General features: G+C 45.9%; 1 protein-coding gene across 8 annotated transcripts in view; it reads left to right on the forward strand.

Moving 5' to 3' along the window:
- The first annotated feature begins 205 nt into the window (after positions 1-205).
- SSBP3 (single stranded DNA binding protein 3) overlaps positions 206-20,209 on the forward strand; it is a 138,226-nt gene continuing 118,222 nt past the window's right edge. For 2 of the 8 annotated variants that reach the window (XM_037907804.2, XM_037907805.2), the window contains exons 1-4: positions 711-1,317; positions 2,111-2,183; positions 2,391-2,452; positions 4,458-4,542. In XM_037907804.2, coding sequence (XP_037763732.1) covers positions 1,262-1,317; positions 2,111-2,183; positions 2,391-2,452; positions 4,458-4,542 — 276 coding nt within the window. In that variant the 5' untranslated portion in view covers positions 711-1,261. Of the gene's footprint in view, positions 1,318-2,110; positions 2,184-2,390; positions 2,453-4,457; positions 4,543-20,209 lie in introns of all 8 variants that reach the window. The other 6 variants (XM_037907808.2, XM_043552770.1, XM_037907803.2 and 3 more) reach the window with 5 other exon arrangements.

Raw genomic sequence — 20,209 nt, forward strand, 5'->3', positions numbered from 1 at the left:
TCCCAATCAAGAGTTTTTAACTTCACACTGGAGAGAGAGGCATGAATTGCAAATTCTGGCCTGTGGCTCTGTCGGTTAAGACAGGCTCCAGCCAGGCTCCTCGCCTGGGTCACGGAGCTCGAACCCTCGTCAATTTCCTCCCTCATCCTGGACTTTCAAGTTTGCCTTGTTTAAAAAGCAGGCGCCTGCCCCACGCCCCCAGTCACTTCCGATGGCTCCGGCGCTGCGCCAGGCTCCCCCCTGTCCCCGGCGTGAGGCGCTCCGAGTCCTCGCCTACCAACGGCAGGGCAATTCGGACGCGGGGTGGCATGGTCCCCCAAGACAGCTTGGGCTGGGTGCCTAGGAGCACCCAGCGCTTCCCCACGAGGGGAAATAGCCTCAAGAAAAAAAGTGAGCAGCGGGGCGGGGGGGTGAGGCGCTGGGGAGGGGGGCACACGGGGGGTACGGGTAGACTGGGGGCAGCTGAGGGTAAAGGGATTTAAGAGCAAGGCGGGGGAGGGATGGAAAAGGGCGGCTGGGGAGGGTGGCTGCTGGGGGTCTTGGGACTAGAGGAGGGTAGGGGAACGGGGCGTTAGGGCGAGGGAGCTAGCAGGGGTGGCTCAGAGGGGTGGAAAAGGGTGGAGAGGGACGGAGGTGGGGGTGAAAGAGGGGAAGGGCGGGTGGATGGGGGGATTAGGGGGCAGGGCACGTGGGAGATAGGTGGGAACACTGGGAGGGAAGAGGAAGCCAGAGGGTAAGTAAGGGAGGGAGGCAGGAACAGCACACCCCCAGGCTTCCAGCAGCAGGAGAAGCCCCACACCCCCTGGGGCCCTTTACGAGGCAGGCTGAAGGCGGCCGCCTCCGCCTACCGCGGACTAGCCCAGCTCTCGCATTTAGCTCCGTATTACCTTAACATGCCGCTTGGGGGCGGGGCGGCCCCGCCCCCCGCCGGTCGCCGATTGGCCGGGGCGTGTATCAATTGTGGAACGTTGACGCCCGCCGCGTTCCATCCCAGGGTAGCCACGTTCGGTTGAGCTCGGAGTAGCCGTGGTGGTAGCGGCAGCCGGGGAAGGAGCTGGGGCAGGAGCGGTTCCAGGGTGATGGGGGCCAGGCTGGGGCTGGGGCTTTGACAGCTGGAGCCGGAGCGAGCCAGCGGGGAGGCAGCCAAGGCCGGGGCGAGCCACAGCGACGGGATCGGGGCTGGGAGACCAAGCGGCACCGAAGAGACCCAGGCAGCGGCGGCAGAGCCAGTGGCGGCTTCGCCTCCTCCTTACTGCGGACCATGTTCGCCAAAGGCAAAGGCTCGGCGGTGCCCTCGGACGGGCAGGCTCGAGAAAAGTAAGCGGGGCTTGCGGCGCTGGGGGAGCCCCGATGCTGGAGCGGGGTTCGGGGAGCTGGAGGTTCGGATTGGGCTGGAGGCTCCGATCTCAGGGGGTCTCCCTTAGGGCATTTTTCAGACTTGGCTGCTGCTCTGTCCGGGGCGGGGGGACGGGGACGGACGGGACGACGGGGACGTGCTGCTTCCACCGCGTCCTTTTGTCTGACCCTGTCTGTCCGTCCATGCAAGTGTAAGGGGCGAGGGGCTTTGTTTGGGCACGATCACTTGCTCCCACCTCTGTGCCCCGTCTGGCCCCCCGGCTTAGTGCTGGCTGCTGGAGTTTGTAAGCTGGGGCAGGCAGAGGAGGTTGGGGCAAAGGGACTGGAGACGAAGCATTCTGTCTTCCCGCCCCCTCCCCATATCCTTATACCCTCAGCTTTCCTCATGCACTTCCAGGGTTGAACCAACCTCCCCCCCCCCCCCTTTTGTGTGTGTGTGTGTGGAGTTGCTGGGGCTCTGGCTTGCCCGCGGCTGGCTCAGTGACTGGGGATGCTGGCTGCATGCTGGATTGTGCATGTGCCTTGAGAAGTAATTTTGTTTCCTGCACGAAAGTAGGGTTAACTTTTTGGGGGGGAGGTGGGTAGAGGAAGGGGCAGTTTCCATCGCTCCCACTCTGGGGGTGGTGGTGGGGCCTTTCCTGCCATAGGTTTTAGCATACATCTCCCAGGAGAGGAGGCACTGTTTTGTCGGAGTGGGACGGTTTCATGAAGTATTTCCCAGTCTAATGGTGTCTCTCTTTCTGTACTTTTACAGGTTAGCTTTATACGTCTATGAATATTTGCTGCATGTAGGAGCGCAGAAATCAGCACAGACCTTTTTATCAGAGGTAAGTGTCTCTATTTATTTTTGACCCCCCCCCTCCCCTGATAGCCTTTGTTTTCAGAAGCAGCCACTGTGGCCTCCATTTTGAATTTTTATCACCTTTTGCCATTTATTGCTAGTTGGCCTCAGAGCCTCCTGGCTATTTGGAGGAGCGTCCTCTCTCCTCTCGCTCCGCCTCATCTAACCGATTTGCACGCTTTCTTGTTTGTAGATCCGATGGGAAAAAAATATCACGCTAGGAGAGCCTCCTGGGTTTCTACATTCATGGTGGTGGTAAGTGTGCATTCCTAGTTCCCCCTGAAAAAAATAAAAGAAAAATGTTTGATCTTAACCGGTCTGTAAGAAGAAAAAAAAAATAGCCCAGGTAAAAGTTTTGGCTTGATCCATGTCTCGTTTGATAAATAAATGCTGTGAAGTAACAGGGTATGGTGGTGAACTGTGGTCTTTTACTAAGGGATAAGATTTTTTTTTTTCCTTTGACATGAGTAGAAATTTGTCCTTTGTTATAAGGAAGAAGGGGAGAACTTCCTGTTGGTTTCTTTCTTCTTCTTGCTGGATAGTCAGGGTATCAAAATAAATGCTTGCCTGTCCCTCTGCATCATTCTAAAGCAAGGGCAGAAGGGACCTTGCTTTCTTTAAGATGGTGATTCAGGATGACTTGATCTTTTGGGGGTTGTTTTTGGGTGAGGGGAGGAGATGCCATTTTCCATTCAGTGCCGACTGGTGGAAATAACAGTTAGACAGACCCAATAAGAGGTCTGTTTTTGTGGCTTATCTTTGGCAAAGGTGTTTTGTTGTGGCAAACTTGCAGGGCTCCTAAGTTTCCGGAGAATCTACTGTTCTGCCCTGAGAAGCAAGGGAAGACTAATTACGTCCATGAATTACTGTCAATGGATTTCAAATGCCTTTTCGTTTAAAGTTTGCAATAGCGTTGTGAGCATGCGGCAGGTGTGTTGTTTTTTTTGTTTGTTGGTTTTTTAAAATAAAAAAACCAAACAAACATACTGGCTAGACTGAGAGATTTTGGTCATATTGCCAAAATTCAGGAAAACCAGGCATACACGCCTACCAGTTTTCCAGAGCAGACACTTTGTGTTTGGGAGTGGCTGAGACTGGAGCCGCTGTGAGTTCCCCTGCAGCCAGTCATGGAGAATGTTGTATTAGCTGAGAAAACCAGTTCCTAATTGCATTTGCCAACTTAGTGCAGGATGCTTATGACATACAAAGCATATAGCGTAGACTTGTCTCAGAAGATCAGATCTGTGGTATTACTGGACGTGTGGAGGGAATCGGGTTATGTTGCATACATAGGCAGTCTAACTTCTGCCCCTGCCTGCATGTTGGGTAACACGGTTAAAGAAGAAGGGTTCGGGGAACATGGTATAGAATTAAGGCTTTTGGATCCTGCAAAACTGGATTCTCTCTGCTTGCTGCCATATATATGCTAATACTGTCACTGGATTGCCATCCAGTCAACTTCAGGCTCTCAAGTGGCAAGATGCTGCCCTGCAATCAGTGCAGGTCAACAAGAAGTAATGAGTCAGCACCTACATGCTATGCTGAGTGGGGCTCTCTGTATCTGAGGGAGAGCAGTCTAGGGGCGCTTTGAGATGTTCTTAACTAGAAATCCTATGTGCAGTCAACACCAAAGCGATCAAAGAGAGTTTTATGTATGGCTTCCCATGCCAAAGTGAAATTTCTCTGATTGGGTTGTACTCATTGTGGGAATACTTCTTACATGTGAGAAACGTTATTTCGAGGTTCAGTAGATTAACACTGGAACTTGAAGCTCCAGACTGGATTCTTATAAAGGGTTGCTCAAAATTTTAAGCGTAGAAAGGAGGTTTGAACAAGCTGAAATAGCTGGCTACTGGAACACCTTTTGGGGGTAGGGAAGAAGAGGCATCCTGAGATGACAATGTTGATAACCTCTTAAGTTGAGGTTTTAGAAGTCCATGAATTACCTTTCTTCATTTCAGCAGATTGCCAGCTCACTGTAACTGTTACCAGGACTAATTTTGTCTCTTAAAATGTTTAAGGTGACCCAGTTTGAAATGCTTTTATTTGGAGTTGTTGCTAGAAGGTTTGAATGGAATGAAATGGGATGCATGATTCTGATGGACTTTAAATGTTCTCAACCACAGGCCAATTGAGGTGGAAAGCTGTTCACCTTTACTGAACTGTTGGCACAGTTTGTACTATGGCCCTGTACATTTGCCTTTTAGTATATAGGTAATAATTAGTAACTGGATCCTGTTTTGCTTTTTCTGCCATGCAGCGTATTTTGGGACCTTTACTGTGCAGCTCCTGAAAGGCGAGATACTTGTGAACATTCAAGTGAAGCAAAAGCCTTTCATGATTACGTGAGTAACCAATTTTTAATCCTTGTTGTAATTAGGGGGTCAGATAGCTTGATCCTCTTCAACACACCAAAAGCAAACTTAGCCAACTGGCCGTACCTTTTTTTTTAAATCACGAGTGTTCTGACTTGGTTGAACAGTATTCCATAATGTTGCAATTATGTAAATTAGTTCAGATGTTTATCTTGAGTGCTTAAAGGTATTCCGACTATTGGTGGAATTAAGTAGTTTTGTATAACAATGGACACCAAAGCATTACTGTAGCTGTGCTTTGGGGGAGCACTACTGAGATTTCTCATGTTGAGGACATCTCCTTTACCTTTTTCTGTGCAACAGAAAGGCTGGTATGTAATCTATGGATCTGAAAAGGGGGAAAATCTTCAAAGTGCAGTTTCTTTAGTGGCGGGGCGGGGGGAACTCTCCACTCATTGCAGACAAAGTGCAGTTAGGGCTACTAGGAAGCTTGCGCTGGACGTCCAATAATCCTGTCTCAAAAATATCAATATAAAGATACTTCATTTCATTAAGACTGCATTGCAGTCTTTTTCTTTAACCTGTTTTTGTTGAAGGTCCAGTTTTTAAGGGCTGTGGAGTGTCTGGAAGAGAGAAATTATTTGAAAATGATTTAGGTATTGGTTGGGAGTGAACAGGTTGGACAGGCTATATTCTGGGATTGGATGTGAAGCAGTGACTGTTTGTTCTTCAGATTTATGTCCAGAGGATCCCAGGTAAATAACAGATGTGCATAATAAGGGTATCGGCAGCTGGCTTTTTTTTTTTTTTTGGTAATACAGGGCAGAATGCTTCCTGAGCAACCCCATGACGAGAAGTCACAGGGCTGCTGTTGCTTGAGGCTTTGCAGCCTTCTGAAACTGTCAGTGTGGACATGCTAAGCTGACTGTTCTGTGTACTCCTAGGCAAACTTTGCAAATTGTCAGTCTCTGGGACGGAATTGTTCTAAAGACCCTGGCTTGCTGGCAGTGGTGATTTCAGAGTGGAAGGATTTTAAGATGCTTGATAAGAGCAGACTTTGTTCTTTTTGGATCAGGTCATATCAGCATGGCCTCCGAGGTGCACCTCTAAAACTGCAGTAGCCTGATAACCTTGTTGGTGCTTTGAGTGTTTTTATTAAACAATTTGGCACTTAAATCAGACTTGACTAGTGGGAATCTTCCTCTGTCATCAGTGTCACTTCTACCATGACCTCTTCCAGGGCGGAATCCAGGGTAATAAAGGGTGGAGCTGTGGAGGGGGGAAGTGCTCCTGGGCAGACGAGACTGCTCAGTTAAGACTCTAGCATTCACATGAACTTGAACATAAGTTGTTAGGATAGTGACCGTGGAATGTGAACTGAGGAATTGATGCAAGCTTGGGCTAGGTTGCTACAGGAAAATGTCAGTGAGCTTCATTTTACTATCAGCAATAGCAGCCCTGTTCTTCCTGTCCAGCTCATAGTATCTTCAGGAGAAAATGGTACAGAACCTTTTCCTTTCCTGTTGTTACTGCCATGAACCTGCCTGTGCATCTGCCAGTCTCCTTTAGAACATACGTAAGGTTTTGTCCTGTAAATATGACGCAGTGGATGAGTTCCAGACCACACTAAAGACCTCCCAACTGCTCCATTGGTTGCCTGGTGAGGCATTTGTTGCTGGGGTGGCAAAGCATGAAAGCTCATGGGATATAAATAGTGAAGCGCTGTTTGAAAATATTTGCTGTGAATGTGTTAAAGGTGGTGTTTCCATCAAGCCTAGCACATGTTTTCAGAACCGGTTAAAAAATAAATGTCTCAACAGTGGTTCAGGATGCAGAAGCAGAATTGATTCCCCCTTGATATAAGCCAATCGGGAATTGCTGAGCTGTCCCCTAGAGAAATACAAGGGAAACGGGCAGAAATTGCTCTGATTTCCTTGGGTCTGTGTGTTTCTACTGCGGTTTTTCCTCTCTTCCTTGGAATTTTGTTTTGTGACTTGCTGACCATTGGTGAATACTCTTGTATCACATGTGTCATTCCGTATGCACTTCAGATTTCAGAATATTTCAAATGATGTGGCAAGGTCCTTCATGTGTTGTTTTTTAGATAGATTGAATTAAAAGCTTAGACTTCATAATCGAGCGTATGAGATACAAAGTGACTAACTATTTGCCAGCAGACCTTTCATATTAAGGCTAACTTTGATAACTCAAGTTCCTGAAAGCTCTGCTGGAGATTGCAGCTGTGTCCTAGTGGACAGTTATTCTTGAAACATCTCTTCTGTAATTTTCAATTTTCTGAATGTGTTAAGACTCCATGATTGGCACAGCAGGCCAGATCTTTTTTGGGGTGGGTCTTAGATGCACAACAAAAGGTGTGCTTGATGGTATTCACAGCCAAGATATAGCAATGCTAGCAGCAGCCTTACAATAGTGTCTGAGGATTTAGTGTATTTAGAGAAATTAATCTTTTTTAGCTTGGTAATAATTCTAACAATAGGCATGAGTGCATTAGAGTCACATAAACTTCTTTAATACATGTTGCTTTAAGCTTACAGCAAATAGACACAATCCTGATTGTTTTTTAATTCTCAGTGTAATACAGTTTCATAACAGCCCTAATACTTTACCTTTTAGTTTTATTATGAAGACTCGTAAGAAGATTTGCTTTCTCCCCATTCCTCTCCCTTCTCTTAGTTACAGTTTTATTCTCATCATCCTCTCATTGGCCTTAAAGTGGTTGATTACGTTTCTGCTTCACGTTGTTGCTTACTGCAGATGCTTAAGGGTTTTTTCCTCAAGAATCAATGTTTTCACAGCAGGAGAATGTAGTGTACTTTACAGGGTGAGGAAACTACCTGTATAAAACTTAAATATTTGACCAAAGAAAGAGAGCAAACGATAACCTTTTTGTGTGAATAGGAACCCGTTTCTCTGAGAGACAGGTACATGGCCCATGGCTCTTGTGTGAGTGCTCTGAAAATGCAGAGAGACCTAGCATGTTCATGGGGCAGTGATGCTAGATTCTCCTTTAATGGCAACACCAAAGCTATCTCTTGTTGACGCACTGGTCTTTTCCATTGGGAGTTCTGTTGTAGGGTGATGTTCGTGCCAGTCTTTGTTTATGTAACATGTGGAAGGATGAGGAGGCAGAGGATATTCTTGTTTGGGGAGGTGGAGTCAGGGGAAAATTTATCCCCTCAGGGTTACTAAGGAGCGCCAAAGTCTAAATGGAGGCTCCTGTCACCTTCTGAACTTCCTCTTAAATTACTGTTCCAAAGCAGAACATCTGTTGCTGAAGCTGAAAGGAGTGTTGAAAATGTGTGAAGAACTGCCTGCAAATCTTGCATGACCTAAAGTTATAGGGCTGCTCGGTGGTTCGAACCAGGGTTTGATTCCTTATTCCTTGCTCATTGAGTGTGAAGGGGCTGGCAGTACTGTTCCTGTGCGGTTTGCAAATCATGAACAGAGTGGCCAGATAACTAATAGTTGTGTTGGATGTGGTAAAAATAACCCATTATACAGCATGTCACAGATTTGTAGAACATTGTTTAATCATCACCAATTACAGAACTTGGTTTTTGGAGGTTGCACATGTCTGCAATGCATAAAACGACATTTATTACCAATAGACTTTGTAGTTGCTCCAATATACACTAGGGGACTACTCTCAACTTTCGCCTTTGTATAAATGGAGCACTGTAAAATAATCAGCTCTAGATGTTTTGGTCTTAAAACCGCTCATGCCTGGTGCCTAGCACAGAAATCATACGCCAGTTTGAAATACACTTTAAACTTGGAAAGTTTCCCTTCCATGCTGCTTTCCCATTGTTTACCTTGGAGGTGTGGTCATTTGGACACATGAAGAGGCACATCTCTCAAGATCAACTGGCTTAGGGAACACAGGCTTCGGAGTAAGAGCAGCAGCGTGCTTCATTAGCAGAGCGTTAAGTGTGGTATTTGCATGCTGTGTAATTTCCATTTCACTTCCCAATATAACCTTATGAAAACTAATAGTAGCAGCAGGAGAAATTACCAATTTCCCCCATCACATTTTAATATTTAAATAAAAATCACTCTTTCACTTCAGTCTCTCACGACTTTTCATGACGTCTTGATTAACCCAGGTCCTTACCTGGTTAGGAAATGCCGTTTCTACAGAGTTTGAGCTCTTAGCTTAGTTTGAAAGATGCTGTGCTTTGGATGAGATGCTGTGCCATAATACCTGGTAGTGGGAGCGTAGTGTATAAGAGCAGGATTGTGTTAGGGGTCATTAGTCTATCCAGACCAAGCCAAACACTGTAGCTTTCCAGTGTGTGTGAAAAGCCAACGCTCCTCAATAAATTATTCTTGTTTGTAGCTTTGCTATAGCCAGCCTATTCCACAACATCTACAGAAACAGTTTATCCAATAGTAAAAAGCATTAAAAATTATGTTCATTTTAAGCCACATACGTTGATTTCCAGTGGACTCTTCTAATTTGACCTGTTCTGAACTTTGCACGCAATCCTTATCAATTAATGTACTTTATTTTTTGGATCTTGCGTGCAGTGGGAATCTGGTCGAATTGGATATGTCTTATTCTCTGCTTCATTTTGGGGTTGTGAAAACATCAAAAGGGAGCGTGAGGGGGAAATATCCAAAATCTGTCTCCAGTTTCGTATTTTTGTGTGCGTTTCCAATAGAAAATGTTATATTCTCTCTGGAGGTTACTGTTGTTGGCACGGCTGCCTTTATCTTGCTTCTAGGCAAAGCCCCTCTGTAAGCACACTCATATTACAGTGTGCGCTGTGTTGCCAGACACTCTTGTTGCAGGTTTCATTGTGCATCTTCTGAGCCGGTGAGCTACAAAGGGATTGTACAGCATGACAGGGAATTTCAACCACCACGTTATCTCAGAATTGGCCGATTGATGGTTGCAGTTCAGCATTTCAACATTGTGAAAGCCAATACAATTTGAGTTAGCTGTGATGACTGCCAGTTTAAATACCGCAGTGAATTTCCGTCAAATAGCTAATACATAGAATGGGGAATTGCAGAAAACTTGATCACCAGAACCACTTTAGTCGATTTTGGCCTCAAGCTACAGAAAATGAACTTAAATCTAGTTGACTGTCGCTACATACTTTTTGTGGCATTATTCTGTCTGCACAACCTCCTTCAAGCTGAACTTGAGAGGGCGAGAAGTATCGAGAAAAATCGCTCTTTGGTCACGAGATTTGAAAAAAACACAAAAACCAATTTCTTCCCCACCCCTCCGCCCCCCCTTGCATTCATATATAGGTTTCAAAAGGTGTCTTGTCCCCCTTAGGGCGGCTGATGGGGTAAGAATACTAGATCATTAGATTGTGTCTGTATGTAAAATAAAGCACTGGGGTTTTTTTTTAATGGTTTAAATGATTTTTAAAAATGTAAATCAACCCAGCTCTTCCTGTCCAACTTCTCCTGTCTTGTTGAAAGATGCATTCCTAAAGCATTAATGGGCAGTGCAAGGAAAGCTGTGATTAGTCCTGGAAAAGATGGTATGGCTGGTTCTGCAAAAATATCTCATTTGCTTCACATGTCTAATAGTCCATGGTTTTTTCTTTCTTTTGAATGTCTAAAAATCTCCTGTTGTGTTAAATGGTACCTTTGGGAAATCCCTTATGCCAGGGGTTCTCAAACTTCATTGCACTGGGACTCCTTCTGACAACAAAAATTACTACAGGACCCCAAGAGGGGGTCCCAAGCCTGAGCCTGCCCAAGCCCCACTGCCTTCAGGGGTGGAGGGGGGACAAAGCCCATGCCCCGCAGTCCCAGGTAGGGCCCAAAACCAAAGCCCAAGGGCTTCAGCCCCAGGCAGGGGGCCTATAACCTGAGCCCTGATGCCCAGGGCTGAAGCCCTTGGGCTTGGGCCCTAGCATGTCTAAGCTAGTCCTGGCAACCCCTATTACCAGATGTGCCTGTTACTTTTGGGTATGCTCATTTATTAGGGTTACTCTTTGGGGTGTTGGGGGTTGGGGTTCTGTAATTCTATTAATGTACAGTAACTCCTCACTTAATGTTGTGGTTATGTTCCTGAAAAATGCAACTTTAAGCGAATCCAATTTCCCCATAAGAATTAATGTAAATGGGGGGGTTAGGTTCCAGGGAATTTTTTTTGCCAGACAAGACTGTATAGTGTGTGTGATATATATGCACGCACACACAGTATAAGTTTTAAACAAACAATTAAATACTGTACACTGCGATGATGATTGTGAAGCTTGGTTGAGGTCGTGGAGTCAGAGGGTGGGATATTTCCCAGGGAATGCCTTACTGCTAAATGATGAACTAGTAATTGGCTAAGCCCACAAGGGTTAACTCGTTGTTGTTAATGTAACCTCACACTCTAAAGGCAGAGTGAATGGAGGGAGGGGAGACAGCATGGTAGACAGAGAGATGCACCTTGTGTGTGTGAGAGAGATGCGCGTTTCCCCTTTAAGTATGCTGACACCACTCTTAAGTACTCTACCTTGTTAAATTAATCAGCAAGCTGAGACCACAGCTGCTGCCAGGAAGCTCGCTTGGTCCTGAACCCTGTGTTGTCCCTTCTGCTCTATGGAGATGGGGTAAGCGGGGTGCAGGAGCAGGGGGAAGCCCTGACATTACCTCCGTCTCCCCCCCCACCAAGCAAGCAGGAGGCTCTGGAGAGCAGTTCCAAGGCAGAGGGCAGGAGCAGCACATGGCAGTGAGGGGAGGGACAGCTGAACTGTCATTGCTAGCCTGCTGGGCAGCTGCTGTACAGGGAACTTAGGGAAGTGGGGAGCTGATAGTGGGGCTACCGGTCCACTTGGGTTCAAGCCCCCACCAGCTAGCTGCAACGGGCTGCTCCTCCTGCAAGCAGTGGACAAAGCAGGCGGCTGCCAAAGGACGTTATAAGGGAACACTGCACAACTTTAAATGAGCATGTTCCCAACTGATCAGCAACGTAACAACATTAACTGGGATGACTTTAAATGAGGAGTTACTGTACTGCTTATGTCATTTGTGTGTTCATATGGAGCTCTACTCCTTCCTTCTGCAAGTCCCCTCCCAGTGGAGCTATCCTGCAGGACCTAGGTTCCCCAGGGCTGGGTTCCTCCAGACCTAGAACCAGATGAGCACACGCACACACTAACAGAGCAAGTCTGAGCAGACCAGGTCAATCAGCGCTCTCAAGGTGTGACAACCCCCCCCACCCCCGCATATGTCCCTGTACTAAATGGGCTGGGTCAAGCAGCACTTTCAAGCTGTCACCCTTATATGCCCCTGGTCTCAATAGGCTAGGCCAAGCCGCACTTTCAGCTGCCACCCTTATATGTCACAGGTTTAACACGTCCCTCTCCCCACGTTCACGTCACAATTGTACTGGTAGTAACCCACTTGATGAGCAAACCCCACAGTATTTTGGGCGCTGCAGGGATCTTTAGCTTAGGTAAAAGAAGAGTTGCTGCAGAGTAAATGGGGGAAGCTAAAAACACAAAAGAGTAAAGTTTGGAGAGAGAGAGAAGCAACCAGCTTTAACCATAACAATGATTTATTGAATAATAGTGATAACTACACAAGGAGAGCCTAAACCAACGTAAGTTACATTAATACCTGAGATAGAAAAGAAAATAGAGAGAGAGAGATCTCATCCACTCCATGGAGCTTGAACTGTTCAGGGTTCCCAGGTGGTGGTGGTAGCTCAGGGTCCTGAGTGCTGGAGTCAGGCAGAGCCCCCAGCACGATCAGTTAGGACATGGAGCCCAGTGGAACTGATGCAGAGTTTGGGTCGATGCATCAGAACACTGACTGGAGGGTGAGTAGGGATTTTTGTCGAGAAAATACAGTGGTTCAAGGGAGAACGCTAGATTTGTTTATAGGTAAACTGATGACTCAAGGGTTTTCTTTAGGCTAGACAATAGGAGCTGATCACTCTTGGCTATGGGTGGTGTTTTCTTCCAGGGAGCTCACAATGCAACTAGGCTGCTTCAGTATTTTGGATATCATTCAAGGATTCATTACTAGAATTGGCCTGATAACTGCTGAGCTGGGTGTGTGCAGGCGTAGGTTCATTAACATCTGGAGCAGAGATCCCCCATGATGCAGTGCGTCCCTGCTTTTCTGGTCCCAGAGTTCAGTGCGGTTCTCTGTTCTCCATTCTGTATGCAAATGGAGATGTCTCCCTGTCCCATCTTTCATGTAGATGAGGCTAGGGGAGTTGACTCTGTTCTTCATTTTGTATGCTAATGGAGACGTCTTAATCTTGTCACCCTTGTCAGGAGGGGTCTAGGTGTGTCTCCGAACCCCCATCACTGCTCTCTGGAAGTCTTTGATCGGTTTTGGCTCAAGTAGAGACTGGGGGTGCGGGGAGGGGTGTCTTTCATACCCAACCCGCAGTTTGAGAACCGCTGCCTTACGCGATGCAGAGACAGCAGGTGTGGTGTTAATAATTTTTTCTAAAATGCTTAAATTATTGGTGTTAACACACAAATTAAATCAATAGGGGACAAGCTGAGGCTCCTTCAATAGAGCCTCATCTGGGCAGAATAAGATCATATGTATTTCAGTCCTGCTCCCTCAATGGCCACACATCAAATATAGGATCCAGACAGTGGTTTTTGAACCCTGAAAACTAAGCTGCCAATTCCTCAGGCCAAGACTGTTCTCTGCAAGTGCTGTACTGTGGAAGGTGTTGCCTTCTCAGGGAGGTGATGTGCCCTAAGGTATCTGTAGAGGTATTCTCCACTGCTATTACTCCTTCACTACCAACAAAAAAAACCCTCAGCTTTTTTGTGGCCTTGTTTCCACAACTTCCACTAACCTGGCAGTCTGTGCTAGTTTAAATGTGATTGCACAATGCCTTTGTTTGGTGCCCTTTAAACTAGTGTCTGTAGGGGATGATCTTGGTGTTTTAAAGATTTTTTTTTTTTCTTTTTTTCCCCCTATCCATTGGTCTAAACTGTAGCTCTAACATTGTAGCCGTTAAGATCTATTTTGTCAGTGTCTTCTGTTCTTGGTACAGGATTGTTTACCATTTCAAATCTGTGCATCTTAGTGTGGAAGGCAGGATGTTGTGACCCCTTAAGAGAGTGGTTCTCAACCTTTCCAGGCTACTGTACTCCATTCAGGAGTCTGATTTGTCTTGCGTACCCCAAGTTTCACCTCATTTAAAAACTACTTGCTTACAAAATCAGACATAAAAATATAAAAGTGACTCAGCGCTCTATTATTGAAAAATTGCTGACTTTCTCCTTTTTTACCATATAATTATAAAATAGAACTATTGGGATATAAATATTATACTTCCAGCTCAACATATAGAGTAGTATAAAGCAAGTCTTCATCTGTATGAAATTTGTACTGACTACTTTTTATGTAGCCTTTTGTAAAACTAGGCAAATATCTAGATGAGTTGATGTACCCCAGGGGCACCCGTACCCCTGGTTGAGAACCACTGCCCTAAGAGATGTAAAGTGTTTGGATGTGTATTATGTAGGCTAGCCATGGACTCAGTTGATAAATCGTGTTGCAGTTGTTCTGGGTATTCAGTGTCTATTCTAGACCGTTCATGTACATGGTTCTTGGTACCTCTTCAGCACCAATGAAGAGCTGTTGTTCTTGGCTTACGCGTAGTAGACCCCTATCGTAAGAGTTCATAGTGGTTGCTACGCTGTGCAACCGTGTCTTCTCAGGACTTCAGAGAGCTGGTCTTAAGCACCTCTCCTTTCGCGTCCGTTAAAGTGGTGAGCAATATAGCGCCTATGAGGCCAATCGGATTCCGTCTGTTAGAGGACATCGGTGCGCACACATGCTAGCCAGTTCGTTGCATACTCTACCATTTAAAAATTTGTCCCCAAAGGCTGGGGTTGACAGGAGTTAAAGGCCATCAGTTAGGAGCCTCTTGTAGCCGATCAGTGACCAACTAGTGACCATCTGTACTGCACTCTCTGGCCACAGCATCTTTTACAGTAGGAGTGATGCTGGAACTTCAGTTCTGCTGCTGCGAAAGAGCAGAACCTGTTCCATGCAGTAATTGTGAAGAATCCGATTTTGTCATCTTCCCATTGAAAAGAGGACATGGACAGAGGGGATTGCCAGAAAACTTCACTCCCTTGTGGCTTTGGTAAGGAGATGCTTGCGCAGGCACAAACTAAGCAGACTGCTTCCCTGGTAAGAAATATGCCTATTCTGTCTCCAAGGCATGTTCATATCCGTTCAGTAGGGCCAGAGTTTCCCAATAGGTAACTGAACAGAGGAATTTTCTTAACATTTGGCGCCTTTGCAGGATTATCTGTAAAACCCCAAACCCCTAAAAGGAGCGTAGAATTTTCTCCCAACCTAGCAACATGCTGATTTTACAATCTTCTACACATGTCTACCCATCTCTTTTTGGATGGAGGCATTTGAGGGGAAAGGATGGTGGTCTTTTCAAGAAGAATAAATCCATGTGCCTTTAAGAGTTTCAACAATAGTCTCCAAAGCAGACGCTTATGTAACTTTTTAGGTGTCTCTCTCCCCGCCCTTCCCATAGAAATTCACTTTTTAATGAGCCAAAGCTGATAGATATCAGCTGTCCAGACAAGTTTATCTAAGATCTGTAAAAGCAAAACTGTATCATTAAAATACACGCCTTCATTTAAGCTCTCCGTTTAAAGTTGTGCTGTTTTAATAGCATTGACGGTTCTTGCAGACAAAACCATCTCTTTTTGCCTTGGAATGATAACATGTGTATAGCAAGGATTATTGAAGTGTTGGATAGTTGCACCTTCGTTTAGTTGATATTGATGGAAAAACAGAGTGCCCTAAACTTGAAGTCATGGCGCAGAACTTACGCTATATTCTTTGTGATTGGGGTTCCTAAATATTTATCCTGTTCTGTCCCTAATGAAAACAAATTGTCAACAGTTGTTCAGTAACTGACTAAATTAAAATCTGTAATTAGTCAATTAGATTAAAGAGTTGGCACAACCTGATTGTATCATGCTGGTTAGGTTATTAAGAGAAAGGGTGTGATTTTTAATTACTGAATGCTAATTTTGACAGTTTCAAATAGAAACAGACGTTTTTCCCCCCCTCTGATTCTGACTGCCTCTGTAAAGTAAGACAGCCACATTTATTTTATGTCAACAAATAGTGGGAAGATGCAAACTTTTCAGATTAAATCCCTTGTGGATTTAAACCCGAGAAAGAGTTGGGTGGAAAAAAGTTACATTAAACAATGTTTTAAAAAATGGTCTTTCGAAGACCATCAGTAGCAAAGTAAATCACTTTGTATTATAGCCAGGAAACACATGCAGATGGAATTTGTGCGCCGCCCCCCCAGCTCTGAAGTTGAGCACACCACGAACTGAGGCCGCCGATAGATCCAAATCTAACAATGCTCTTGTAGCAAATAAAATGATCCAATCATAGATTTGTTGGATGTGGTGGTTGTTTGGGGGTTGGAGTAGGAAATCCCCCTCCCCCCCGCCTGTGGGTGTTGCAAATCACACTTCCCAACGTAAGGCTTAAAAAGCTCAAAGGTCTGTATGTCTGTCTTTTCTCTCTCTTCTCTCTCCCCCTCCGCCCCCCAACACACACAATGTTCTTGCTTGCTGAGATCACATGTGTTCTGTGTTAGCTTTTTGGGGGTGGCGGGAGGAGGATTACTTTGTATCATTCTTTCTCCTCCCTGCTCACCCCTGCTTAATGGCCATTTTGACCACCCTTTAGCCAATCGATGTTTAGTGCTGAGATTTCAGTGATACAGAAGTGAGTCATTTTTTCAACAGCCCCCTTTCTGCCTCCCATGCTGTTAGCTTTGGTCACCATTGGAGGGGCCCTGGTGGCATTTGGAAAGTGAAGCCAGTCAAGGAGTAGTAGGTGGTTAGGGAGTGGGAATCACTTCGCCCGGCAGTATAAAAGGCTACTTTTTGTTTGTGATGCAGGATTCCATTGTTTGCTTCAGGAAAACACAGCCATGTGTAATGTCAAGCACCCAGGCTGAGCTGTTCTGAGACACTTGCTGTAGAGATCCCTCCATGGGCTCTAGGTGTTTTGTCTGTGATTGACCCCCGTCTCAGTGGAAGTTTGGAGGTGGGTGTTCTTTAGGGCCCAGACACTGACAGATTTGTAGCTCTGGATAAATCCAAAGCTTGTAAGCCTTCGTTCATTTCCTTTGTGGTCCTTTCAGAGGAACAAAGAAAATGAAGCAGAAGGTGCATATGCAGTTCACGTATGAAGCCAGGGTGACGATGACCTCTTTTATTGGGGAGCTCAGAGAGCTCTCTGAACCAACAGTATGGGCCAGCCAGGTACTACAAGGGGTGCAGCAAAGGGTGTGTTTGTGGGGCAAGGTTCTTGTTCAGAGGGAGCAGAATTTCATTCTAGAGTTGAAAGGCCAGAAGAGACTACCAGGTCAGCTGGTCTGACCTCCTGTGTGTCCCAGGCCACCAGCACCCACATACTAAACCCAACCACAGAAATGAGACCAAAGCATTACAGCCCTCAGGAGAAAACGTGTGTCTGCTTCTCTGATTGGCAATTGAAGATTTGTTAGGTCAGTGCAACATGTATCGGTATGAGCGAGGCTTTCCTGTTCTCCTGATCATTTCCTTCCTTACCTTGGAAACTTGGATTTTCTCCTACCTTTTGTTACATATTTTCCCTTTTCAAACCACCTCTTGCTCCACTGAAAACAGCTGCAGGCCAATCCTAGGAAGCTAACCGAATACTCGGGGTTTTTAGAATACCGCATATGCGTTTGTGTGCTGCAGCTGCAACGGCCTGTAAAAACAGAAGAAAAAGTAACCTTTGCCCAGATGCTGAATAAATTAAATGGCAACTGATTGTGCAGAATCCTTGCTTGTGCACAGGGTTTTAGAGGCGGTGTCTGTACCACTGTTGGGTAATTTTCCTTTCTTTAAGGAGTCATGTAAAGGTAAAGGATTAAAGAATGGGAGAGGAGAGAAACCTAATGCTGAAACTGGTTTATCCAATTGACTGTAGTCCAGCTGCGAGAGAACGGACATAGAACTGCCTTGGTTCTATACATTCTTGCGCAACTAAACATCAAATGTTGGGTGTCTGAGTGTTAACGCCTGACAAATGGCTTTGGATGCACTGTGCAGTTGGATGGCTTTCTTGAGGTTTCATCTCCCAAGAACCACAGATACAGTTCATTTTGTGATAACCGTTCCTGCTATTTAGTAGGAGCCTCAGAGTGGAGCTTGTCCTTTAAAAGCATAAACTTTTGACACGTTGCTGGTGCTTGTGATTTTATTTACCAATTACGGTAGAATCAAAAGTGACTTGAACTCCCCCTTCCGGGGGAAAAAAGAAAAAAGAGTACTTTGTCAAGAGAGCTGGTTGCTGGCCTTTTTTCCTTTTCAGTTCCAAACCGCTGGTGAGTGAATGCAAGGGGAGAAACGCTTGCCTATGCAGATTGTAAACGCTCTGCGACCCATGCTCTTTTATTACGGGGCGGTGTGATCTAGTGAGCAGAGCACTGACTTGATACTTGGCAGACATAGGCTGTGTTCCCAGTTGTGCTGCTGATGACCTGTTGTGTGACCTTCCCCTTTCTGTCTTTGATTTTCCTCTGACTTCTCCATGTAGTTTGTAAGCTGTTTGGGGCATAGACTCTGAGTGTTTACAGCACCCAGCACAGTGCGGTCTGGCTCCTCAGCTGGAGGGGACCCTTCAGGTGCTCCAACAAGAAGTAATACATTATAACAATGGTAGGGTGTCATTTTAGTTGAAAATACTTGTCAGTTTGTACAATCTCTTCATACCTTTGGGGAAAGTGGAAAGTACCCCTTCTGATTTGCCATTTTTAAAATAATCCACCAACCCCAGGGGGCAACGGTGTGTAATTGTGCATTTCATAACCTTTATAGGACATGTAGAAAGAAACCAGATTGCTTCTGAACCTTCTGCTAGTTGTTCCAGCTTTCCCTCTTCTATCCATGCCTACCAAATAGCTTTTGTCCATCCGGGGAGTGAGTGGATGCAGCTTTTCAGACAACCTATGCAAACCCCTTCCCATGAGTCAGCTAATCTGTCACAGCACAGCCATAACTAGGTAAAATTCAGATCACATTTGTCACTTGCTGGCTTCTTTTGTCAGGAGTTGGCATTTGAAACCTGCTCACCAGGTTCTGAGTAAACAGACCTATATGTTGTAATCTGCCACGATTTATATGAGCAGAAATGAGTGGGTCTGCAGGGCTTGTAACAGGGTTGTTGAAGCGATAATTGTGCCCGATAACTGATTCAGGTCGCAGAACAATTGTGAAGATCGTTAACTTAGTGAGCACTTTCCCCGCTCAGTTCATCTGTGATCACCTCGTGGTGAAAGGCTGCGAGATTCAGAATTGAGGGTGGAAGGGGAGTTAAGGGAAGAATATTGAAAGCCTTTTTAAAAAAACAACAACCCCCCAAACAGAGCCAGAGATGGGAGTGCTGCTGTTTCTTTAAACTGAAAACGCTGTTGGTATACTGCTAACTGTGGGGGAGGGGTGATGTGTTTTACCCTGGTGACTTGCTGAGAGTGAGGTTTGTAGCAAGCTTAAGCCCTGATACAGCAGGATGGGAGGAGCAAGGAGTAGCCGCTGCCTTACCAGTTCAGCACACTGTGCAGTTTAGAGGTTAGGATCCTTGGCTTTACTGAATTAGCACATCTTTTATTTTCTGACCAGAAAGTTAAATTACACACCCTGCTTGAGGATGAGCAGGAGTTTGTGCCTTTTGAGATCACAACGGTGCACGGTCTGGGGCGCAAGCACGGAGCAGAACAGGGGTGTTGGGAATGAATACTGTGCTCTCTCCTCACCATGTGGAGTTGCATCATTAAAGCACTTTTCAAGATTCTAGCAGAATGTGGCTTTGGCTGACTTCCCCTCTCCCCGGTGTAGAAAGCATCCCCTTCTGGCCCGGCCCTGACTTGACAGGAACATTTCTCTTCTCAAAATAAACAAAGGTCCGCGGCTTTGAACGTCTGATCTTTGCCACTTGCATCAACAGTGAATCTACCTGCCAAGGAGCTGGTGAGAGTGGGGCCTGTTCTCAGTGACAGGGCATTGTTGGCTTTGGCAAAGGGAGTGGGGTGGGAGGTTGGGGTGGGGGACTGCAAGGTGAGGATGGGTGCGTACTGAAAACCTTGTGCTTTTCTCCTTCAAACTCATGTGGATTAGTCTGTTGGAAAACCTAAGACTTCCTTCCCCGTTTTTATATGACTAGAGCATCATTTCCTTCCTGTCCTCTTTATCCCCATTTCGCCTGCCCTGCAGCCTTCCTCTCCCAAGCTGCTCCAGCCCTGTGTTGTGTGCATGCAGTGGACCTGAGGAGTTTATTAACCTAAGCCTTCACTTCGCTGCCTACAGTGCTTTTGCACTCCTCAGAGATGCCCAGCGTCGCAGCGGGGCTCTCAGCCCCTTGTGTGCTGTGCCCCCTTCCACCCAGTGAAGGCTAAAGTGAAACTTAGAGACTGAGAATATGTCTACATTACAACAGCACAGCTACAGCCCAGTAGTGTTGACCTTGCCTTTGTCGACAGAATGGGGTTTTCCATCAATGTAGTTAATCCACCTCTCGGAGAGGCTGTAGCTAGATTGCCAGGCCGCAGGTGGAATGCTGCCATTTGTGTCTACACTGGAGCTCAGGGCAACTTCACTACGTCACACACAGTGCAACGTTTTTCACAGCCCTGAGCCAATGTGGCTAGGTCGATCTAAGT

This window comes from Chelonia mydas, chromosome 8 (assembly GCF_015237465.2).
Source record: "Chelonia mydas isolate rCheMyd1 chromosome 8, rCheMyd1.pri.v2, whole genome shotgun sequence".
NCBI classification, from domain to species: Eukaryota; Metazoa; Chordata; order Testudines; family Cheloniidae; genus Chelonia; species Chelonia mydas.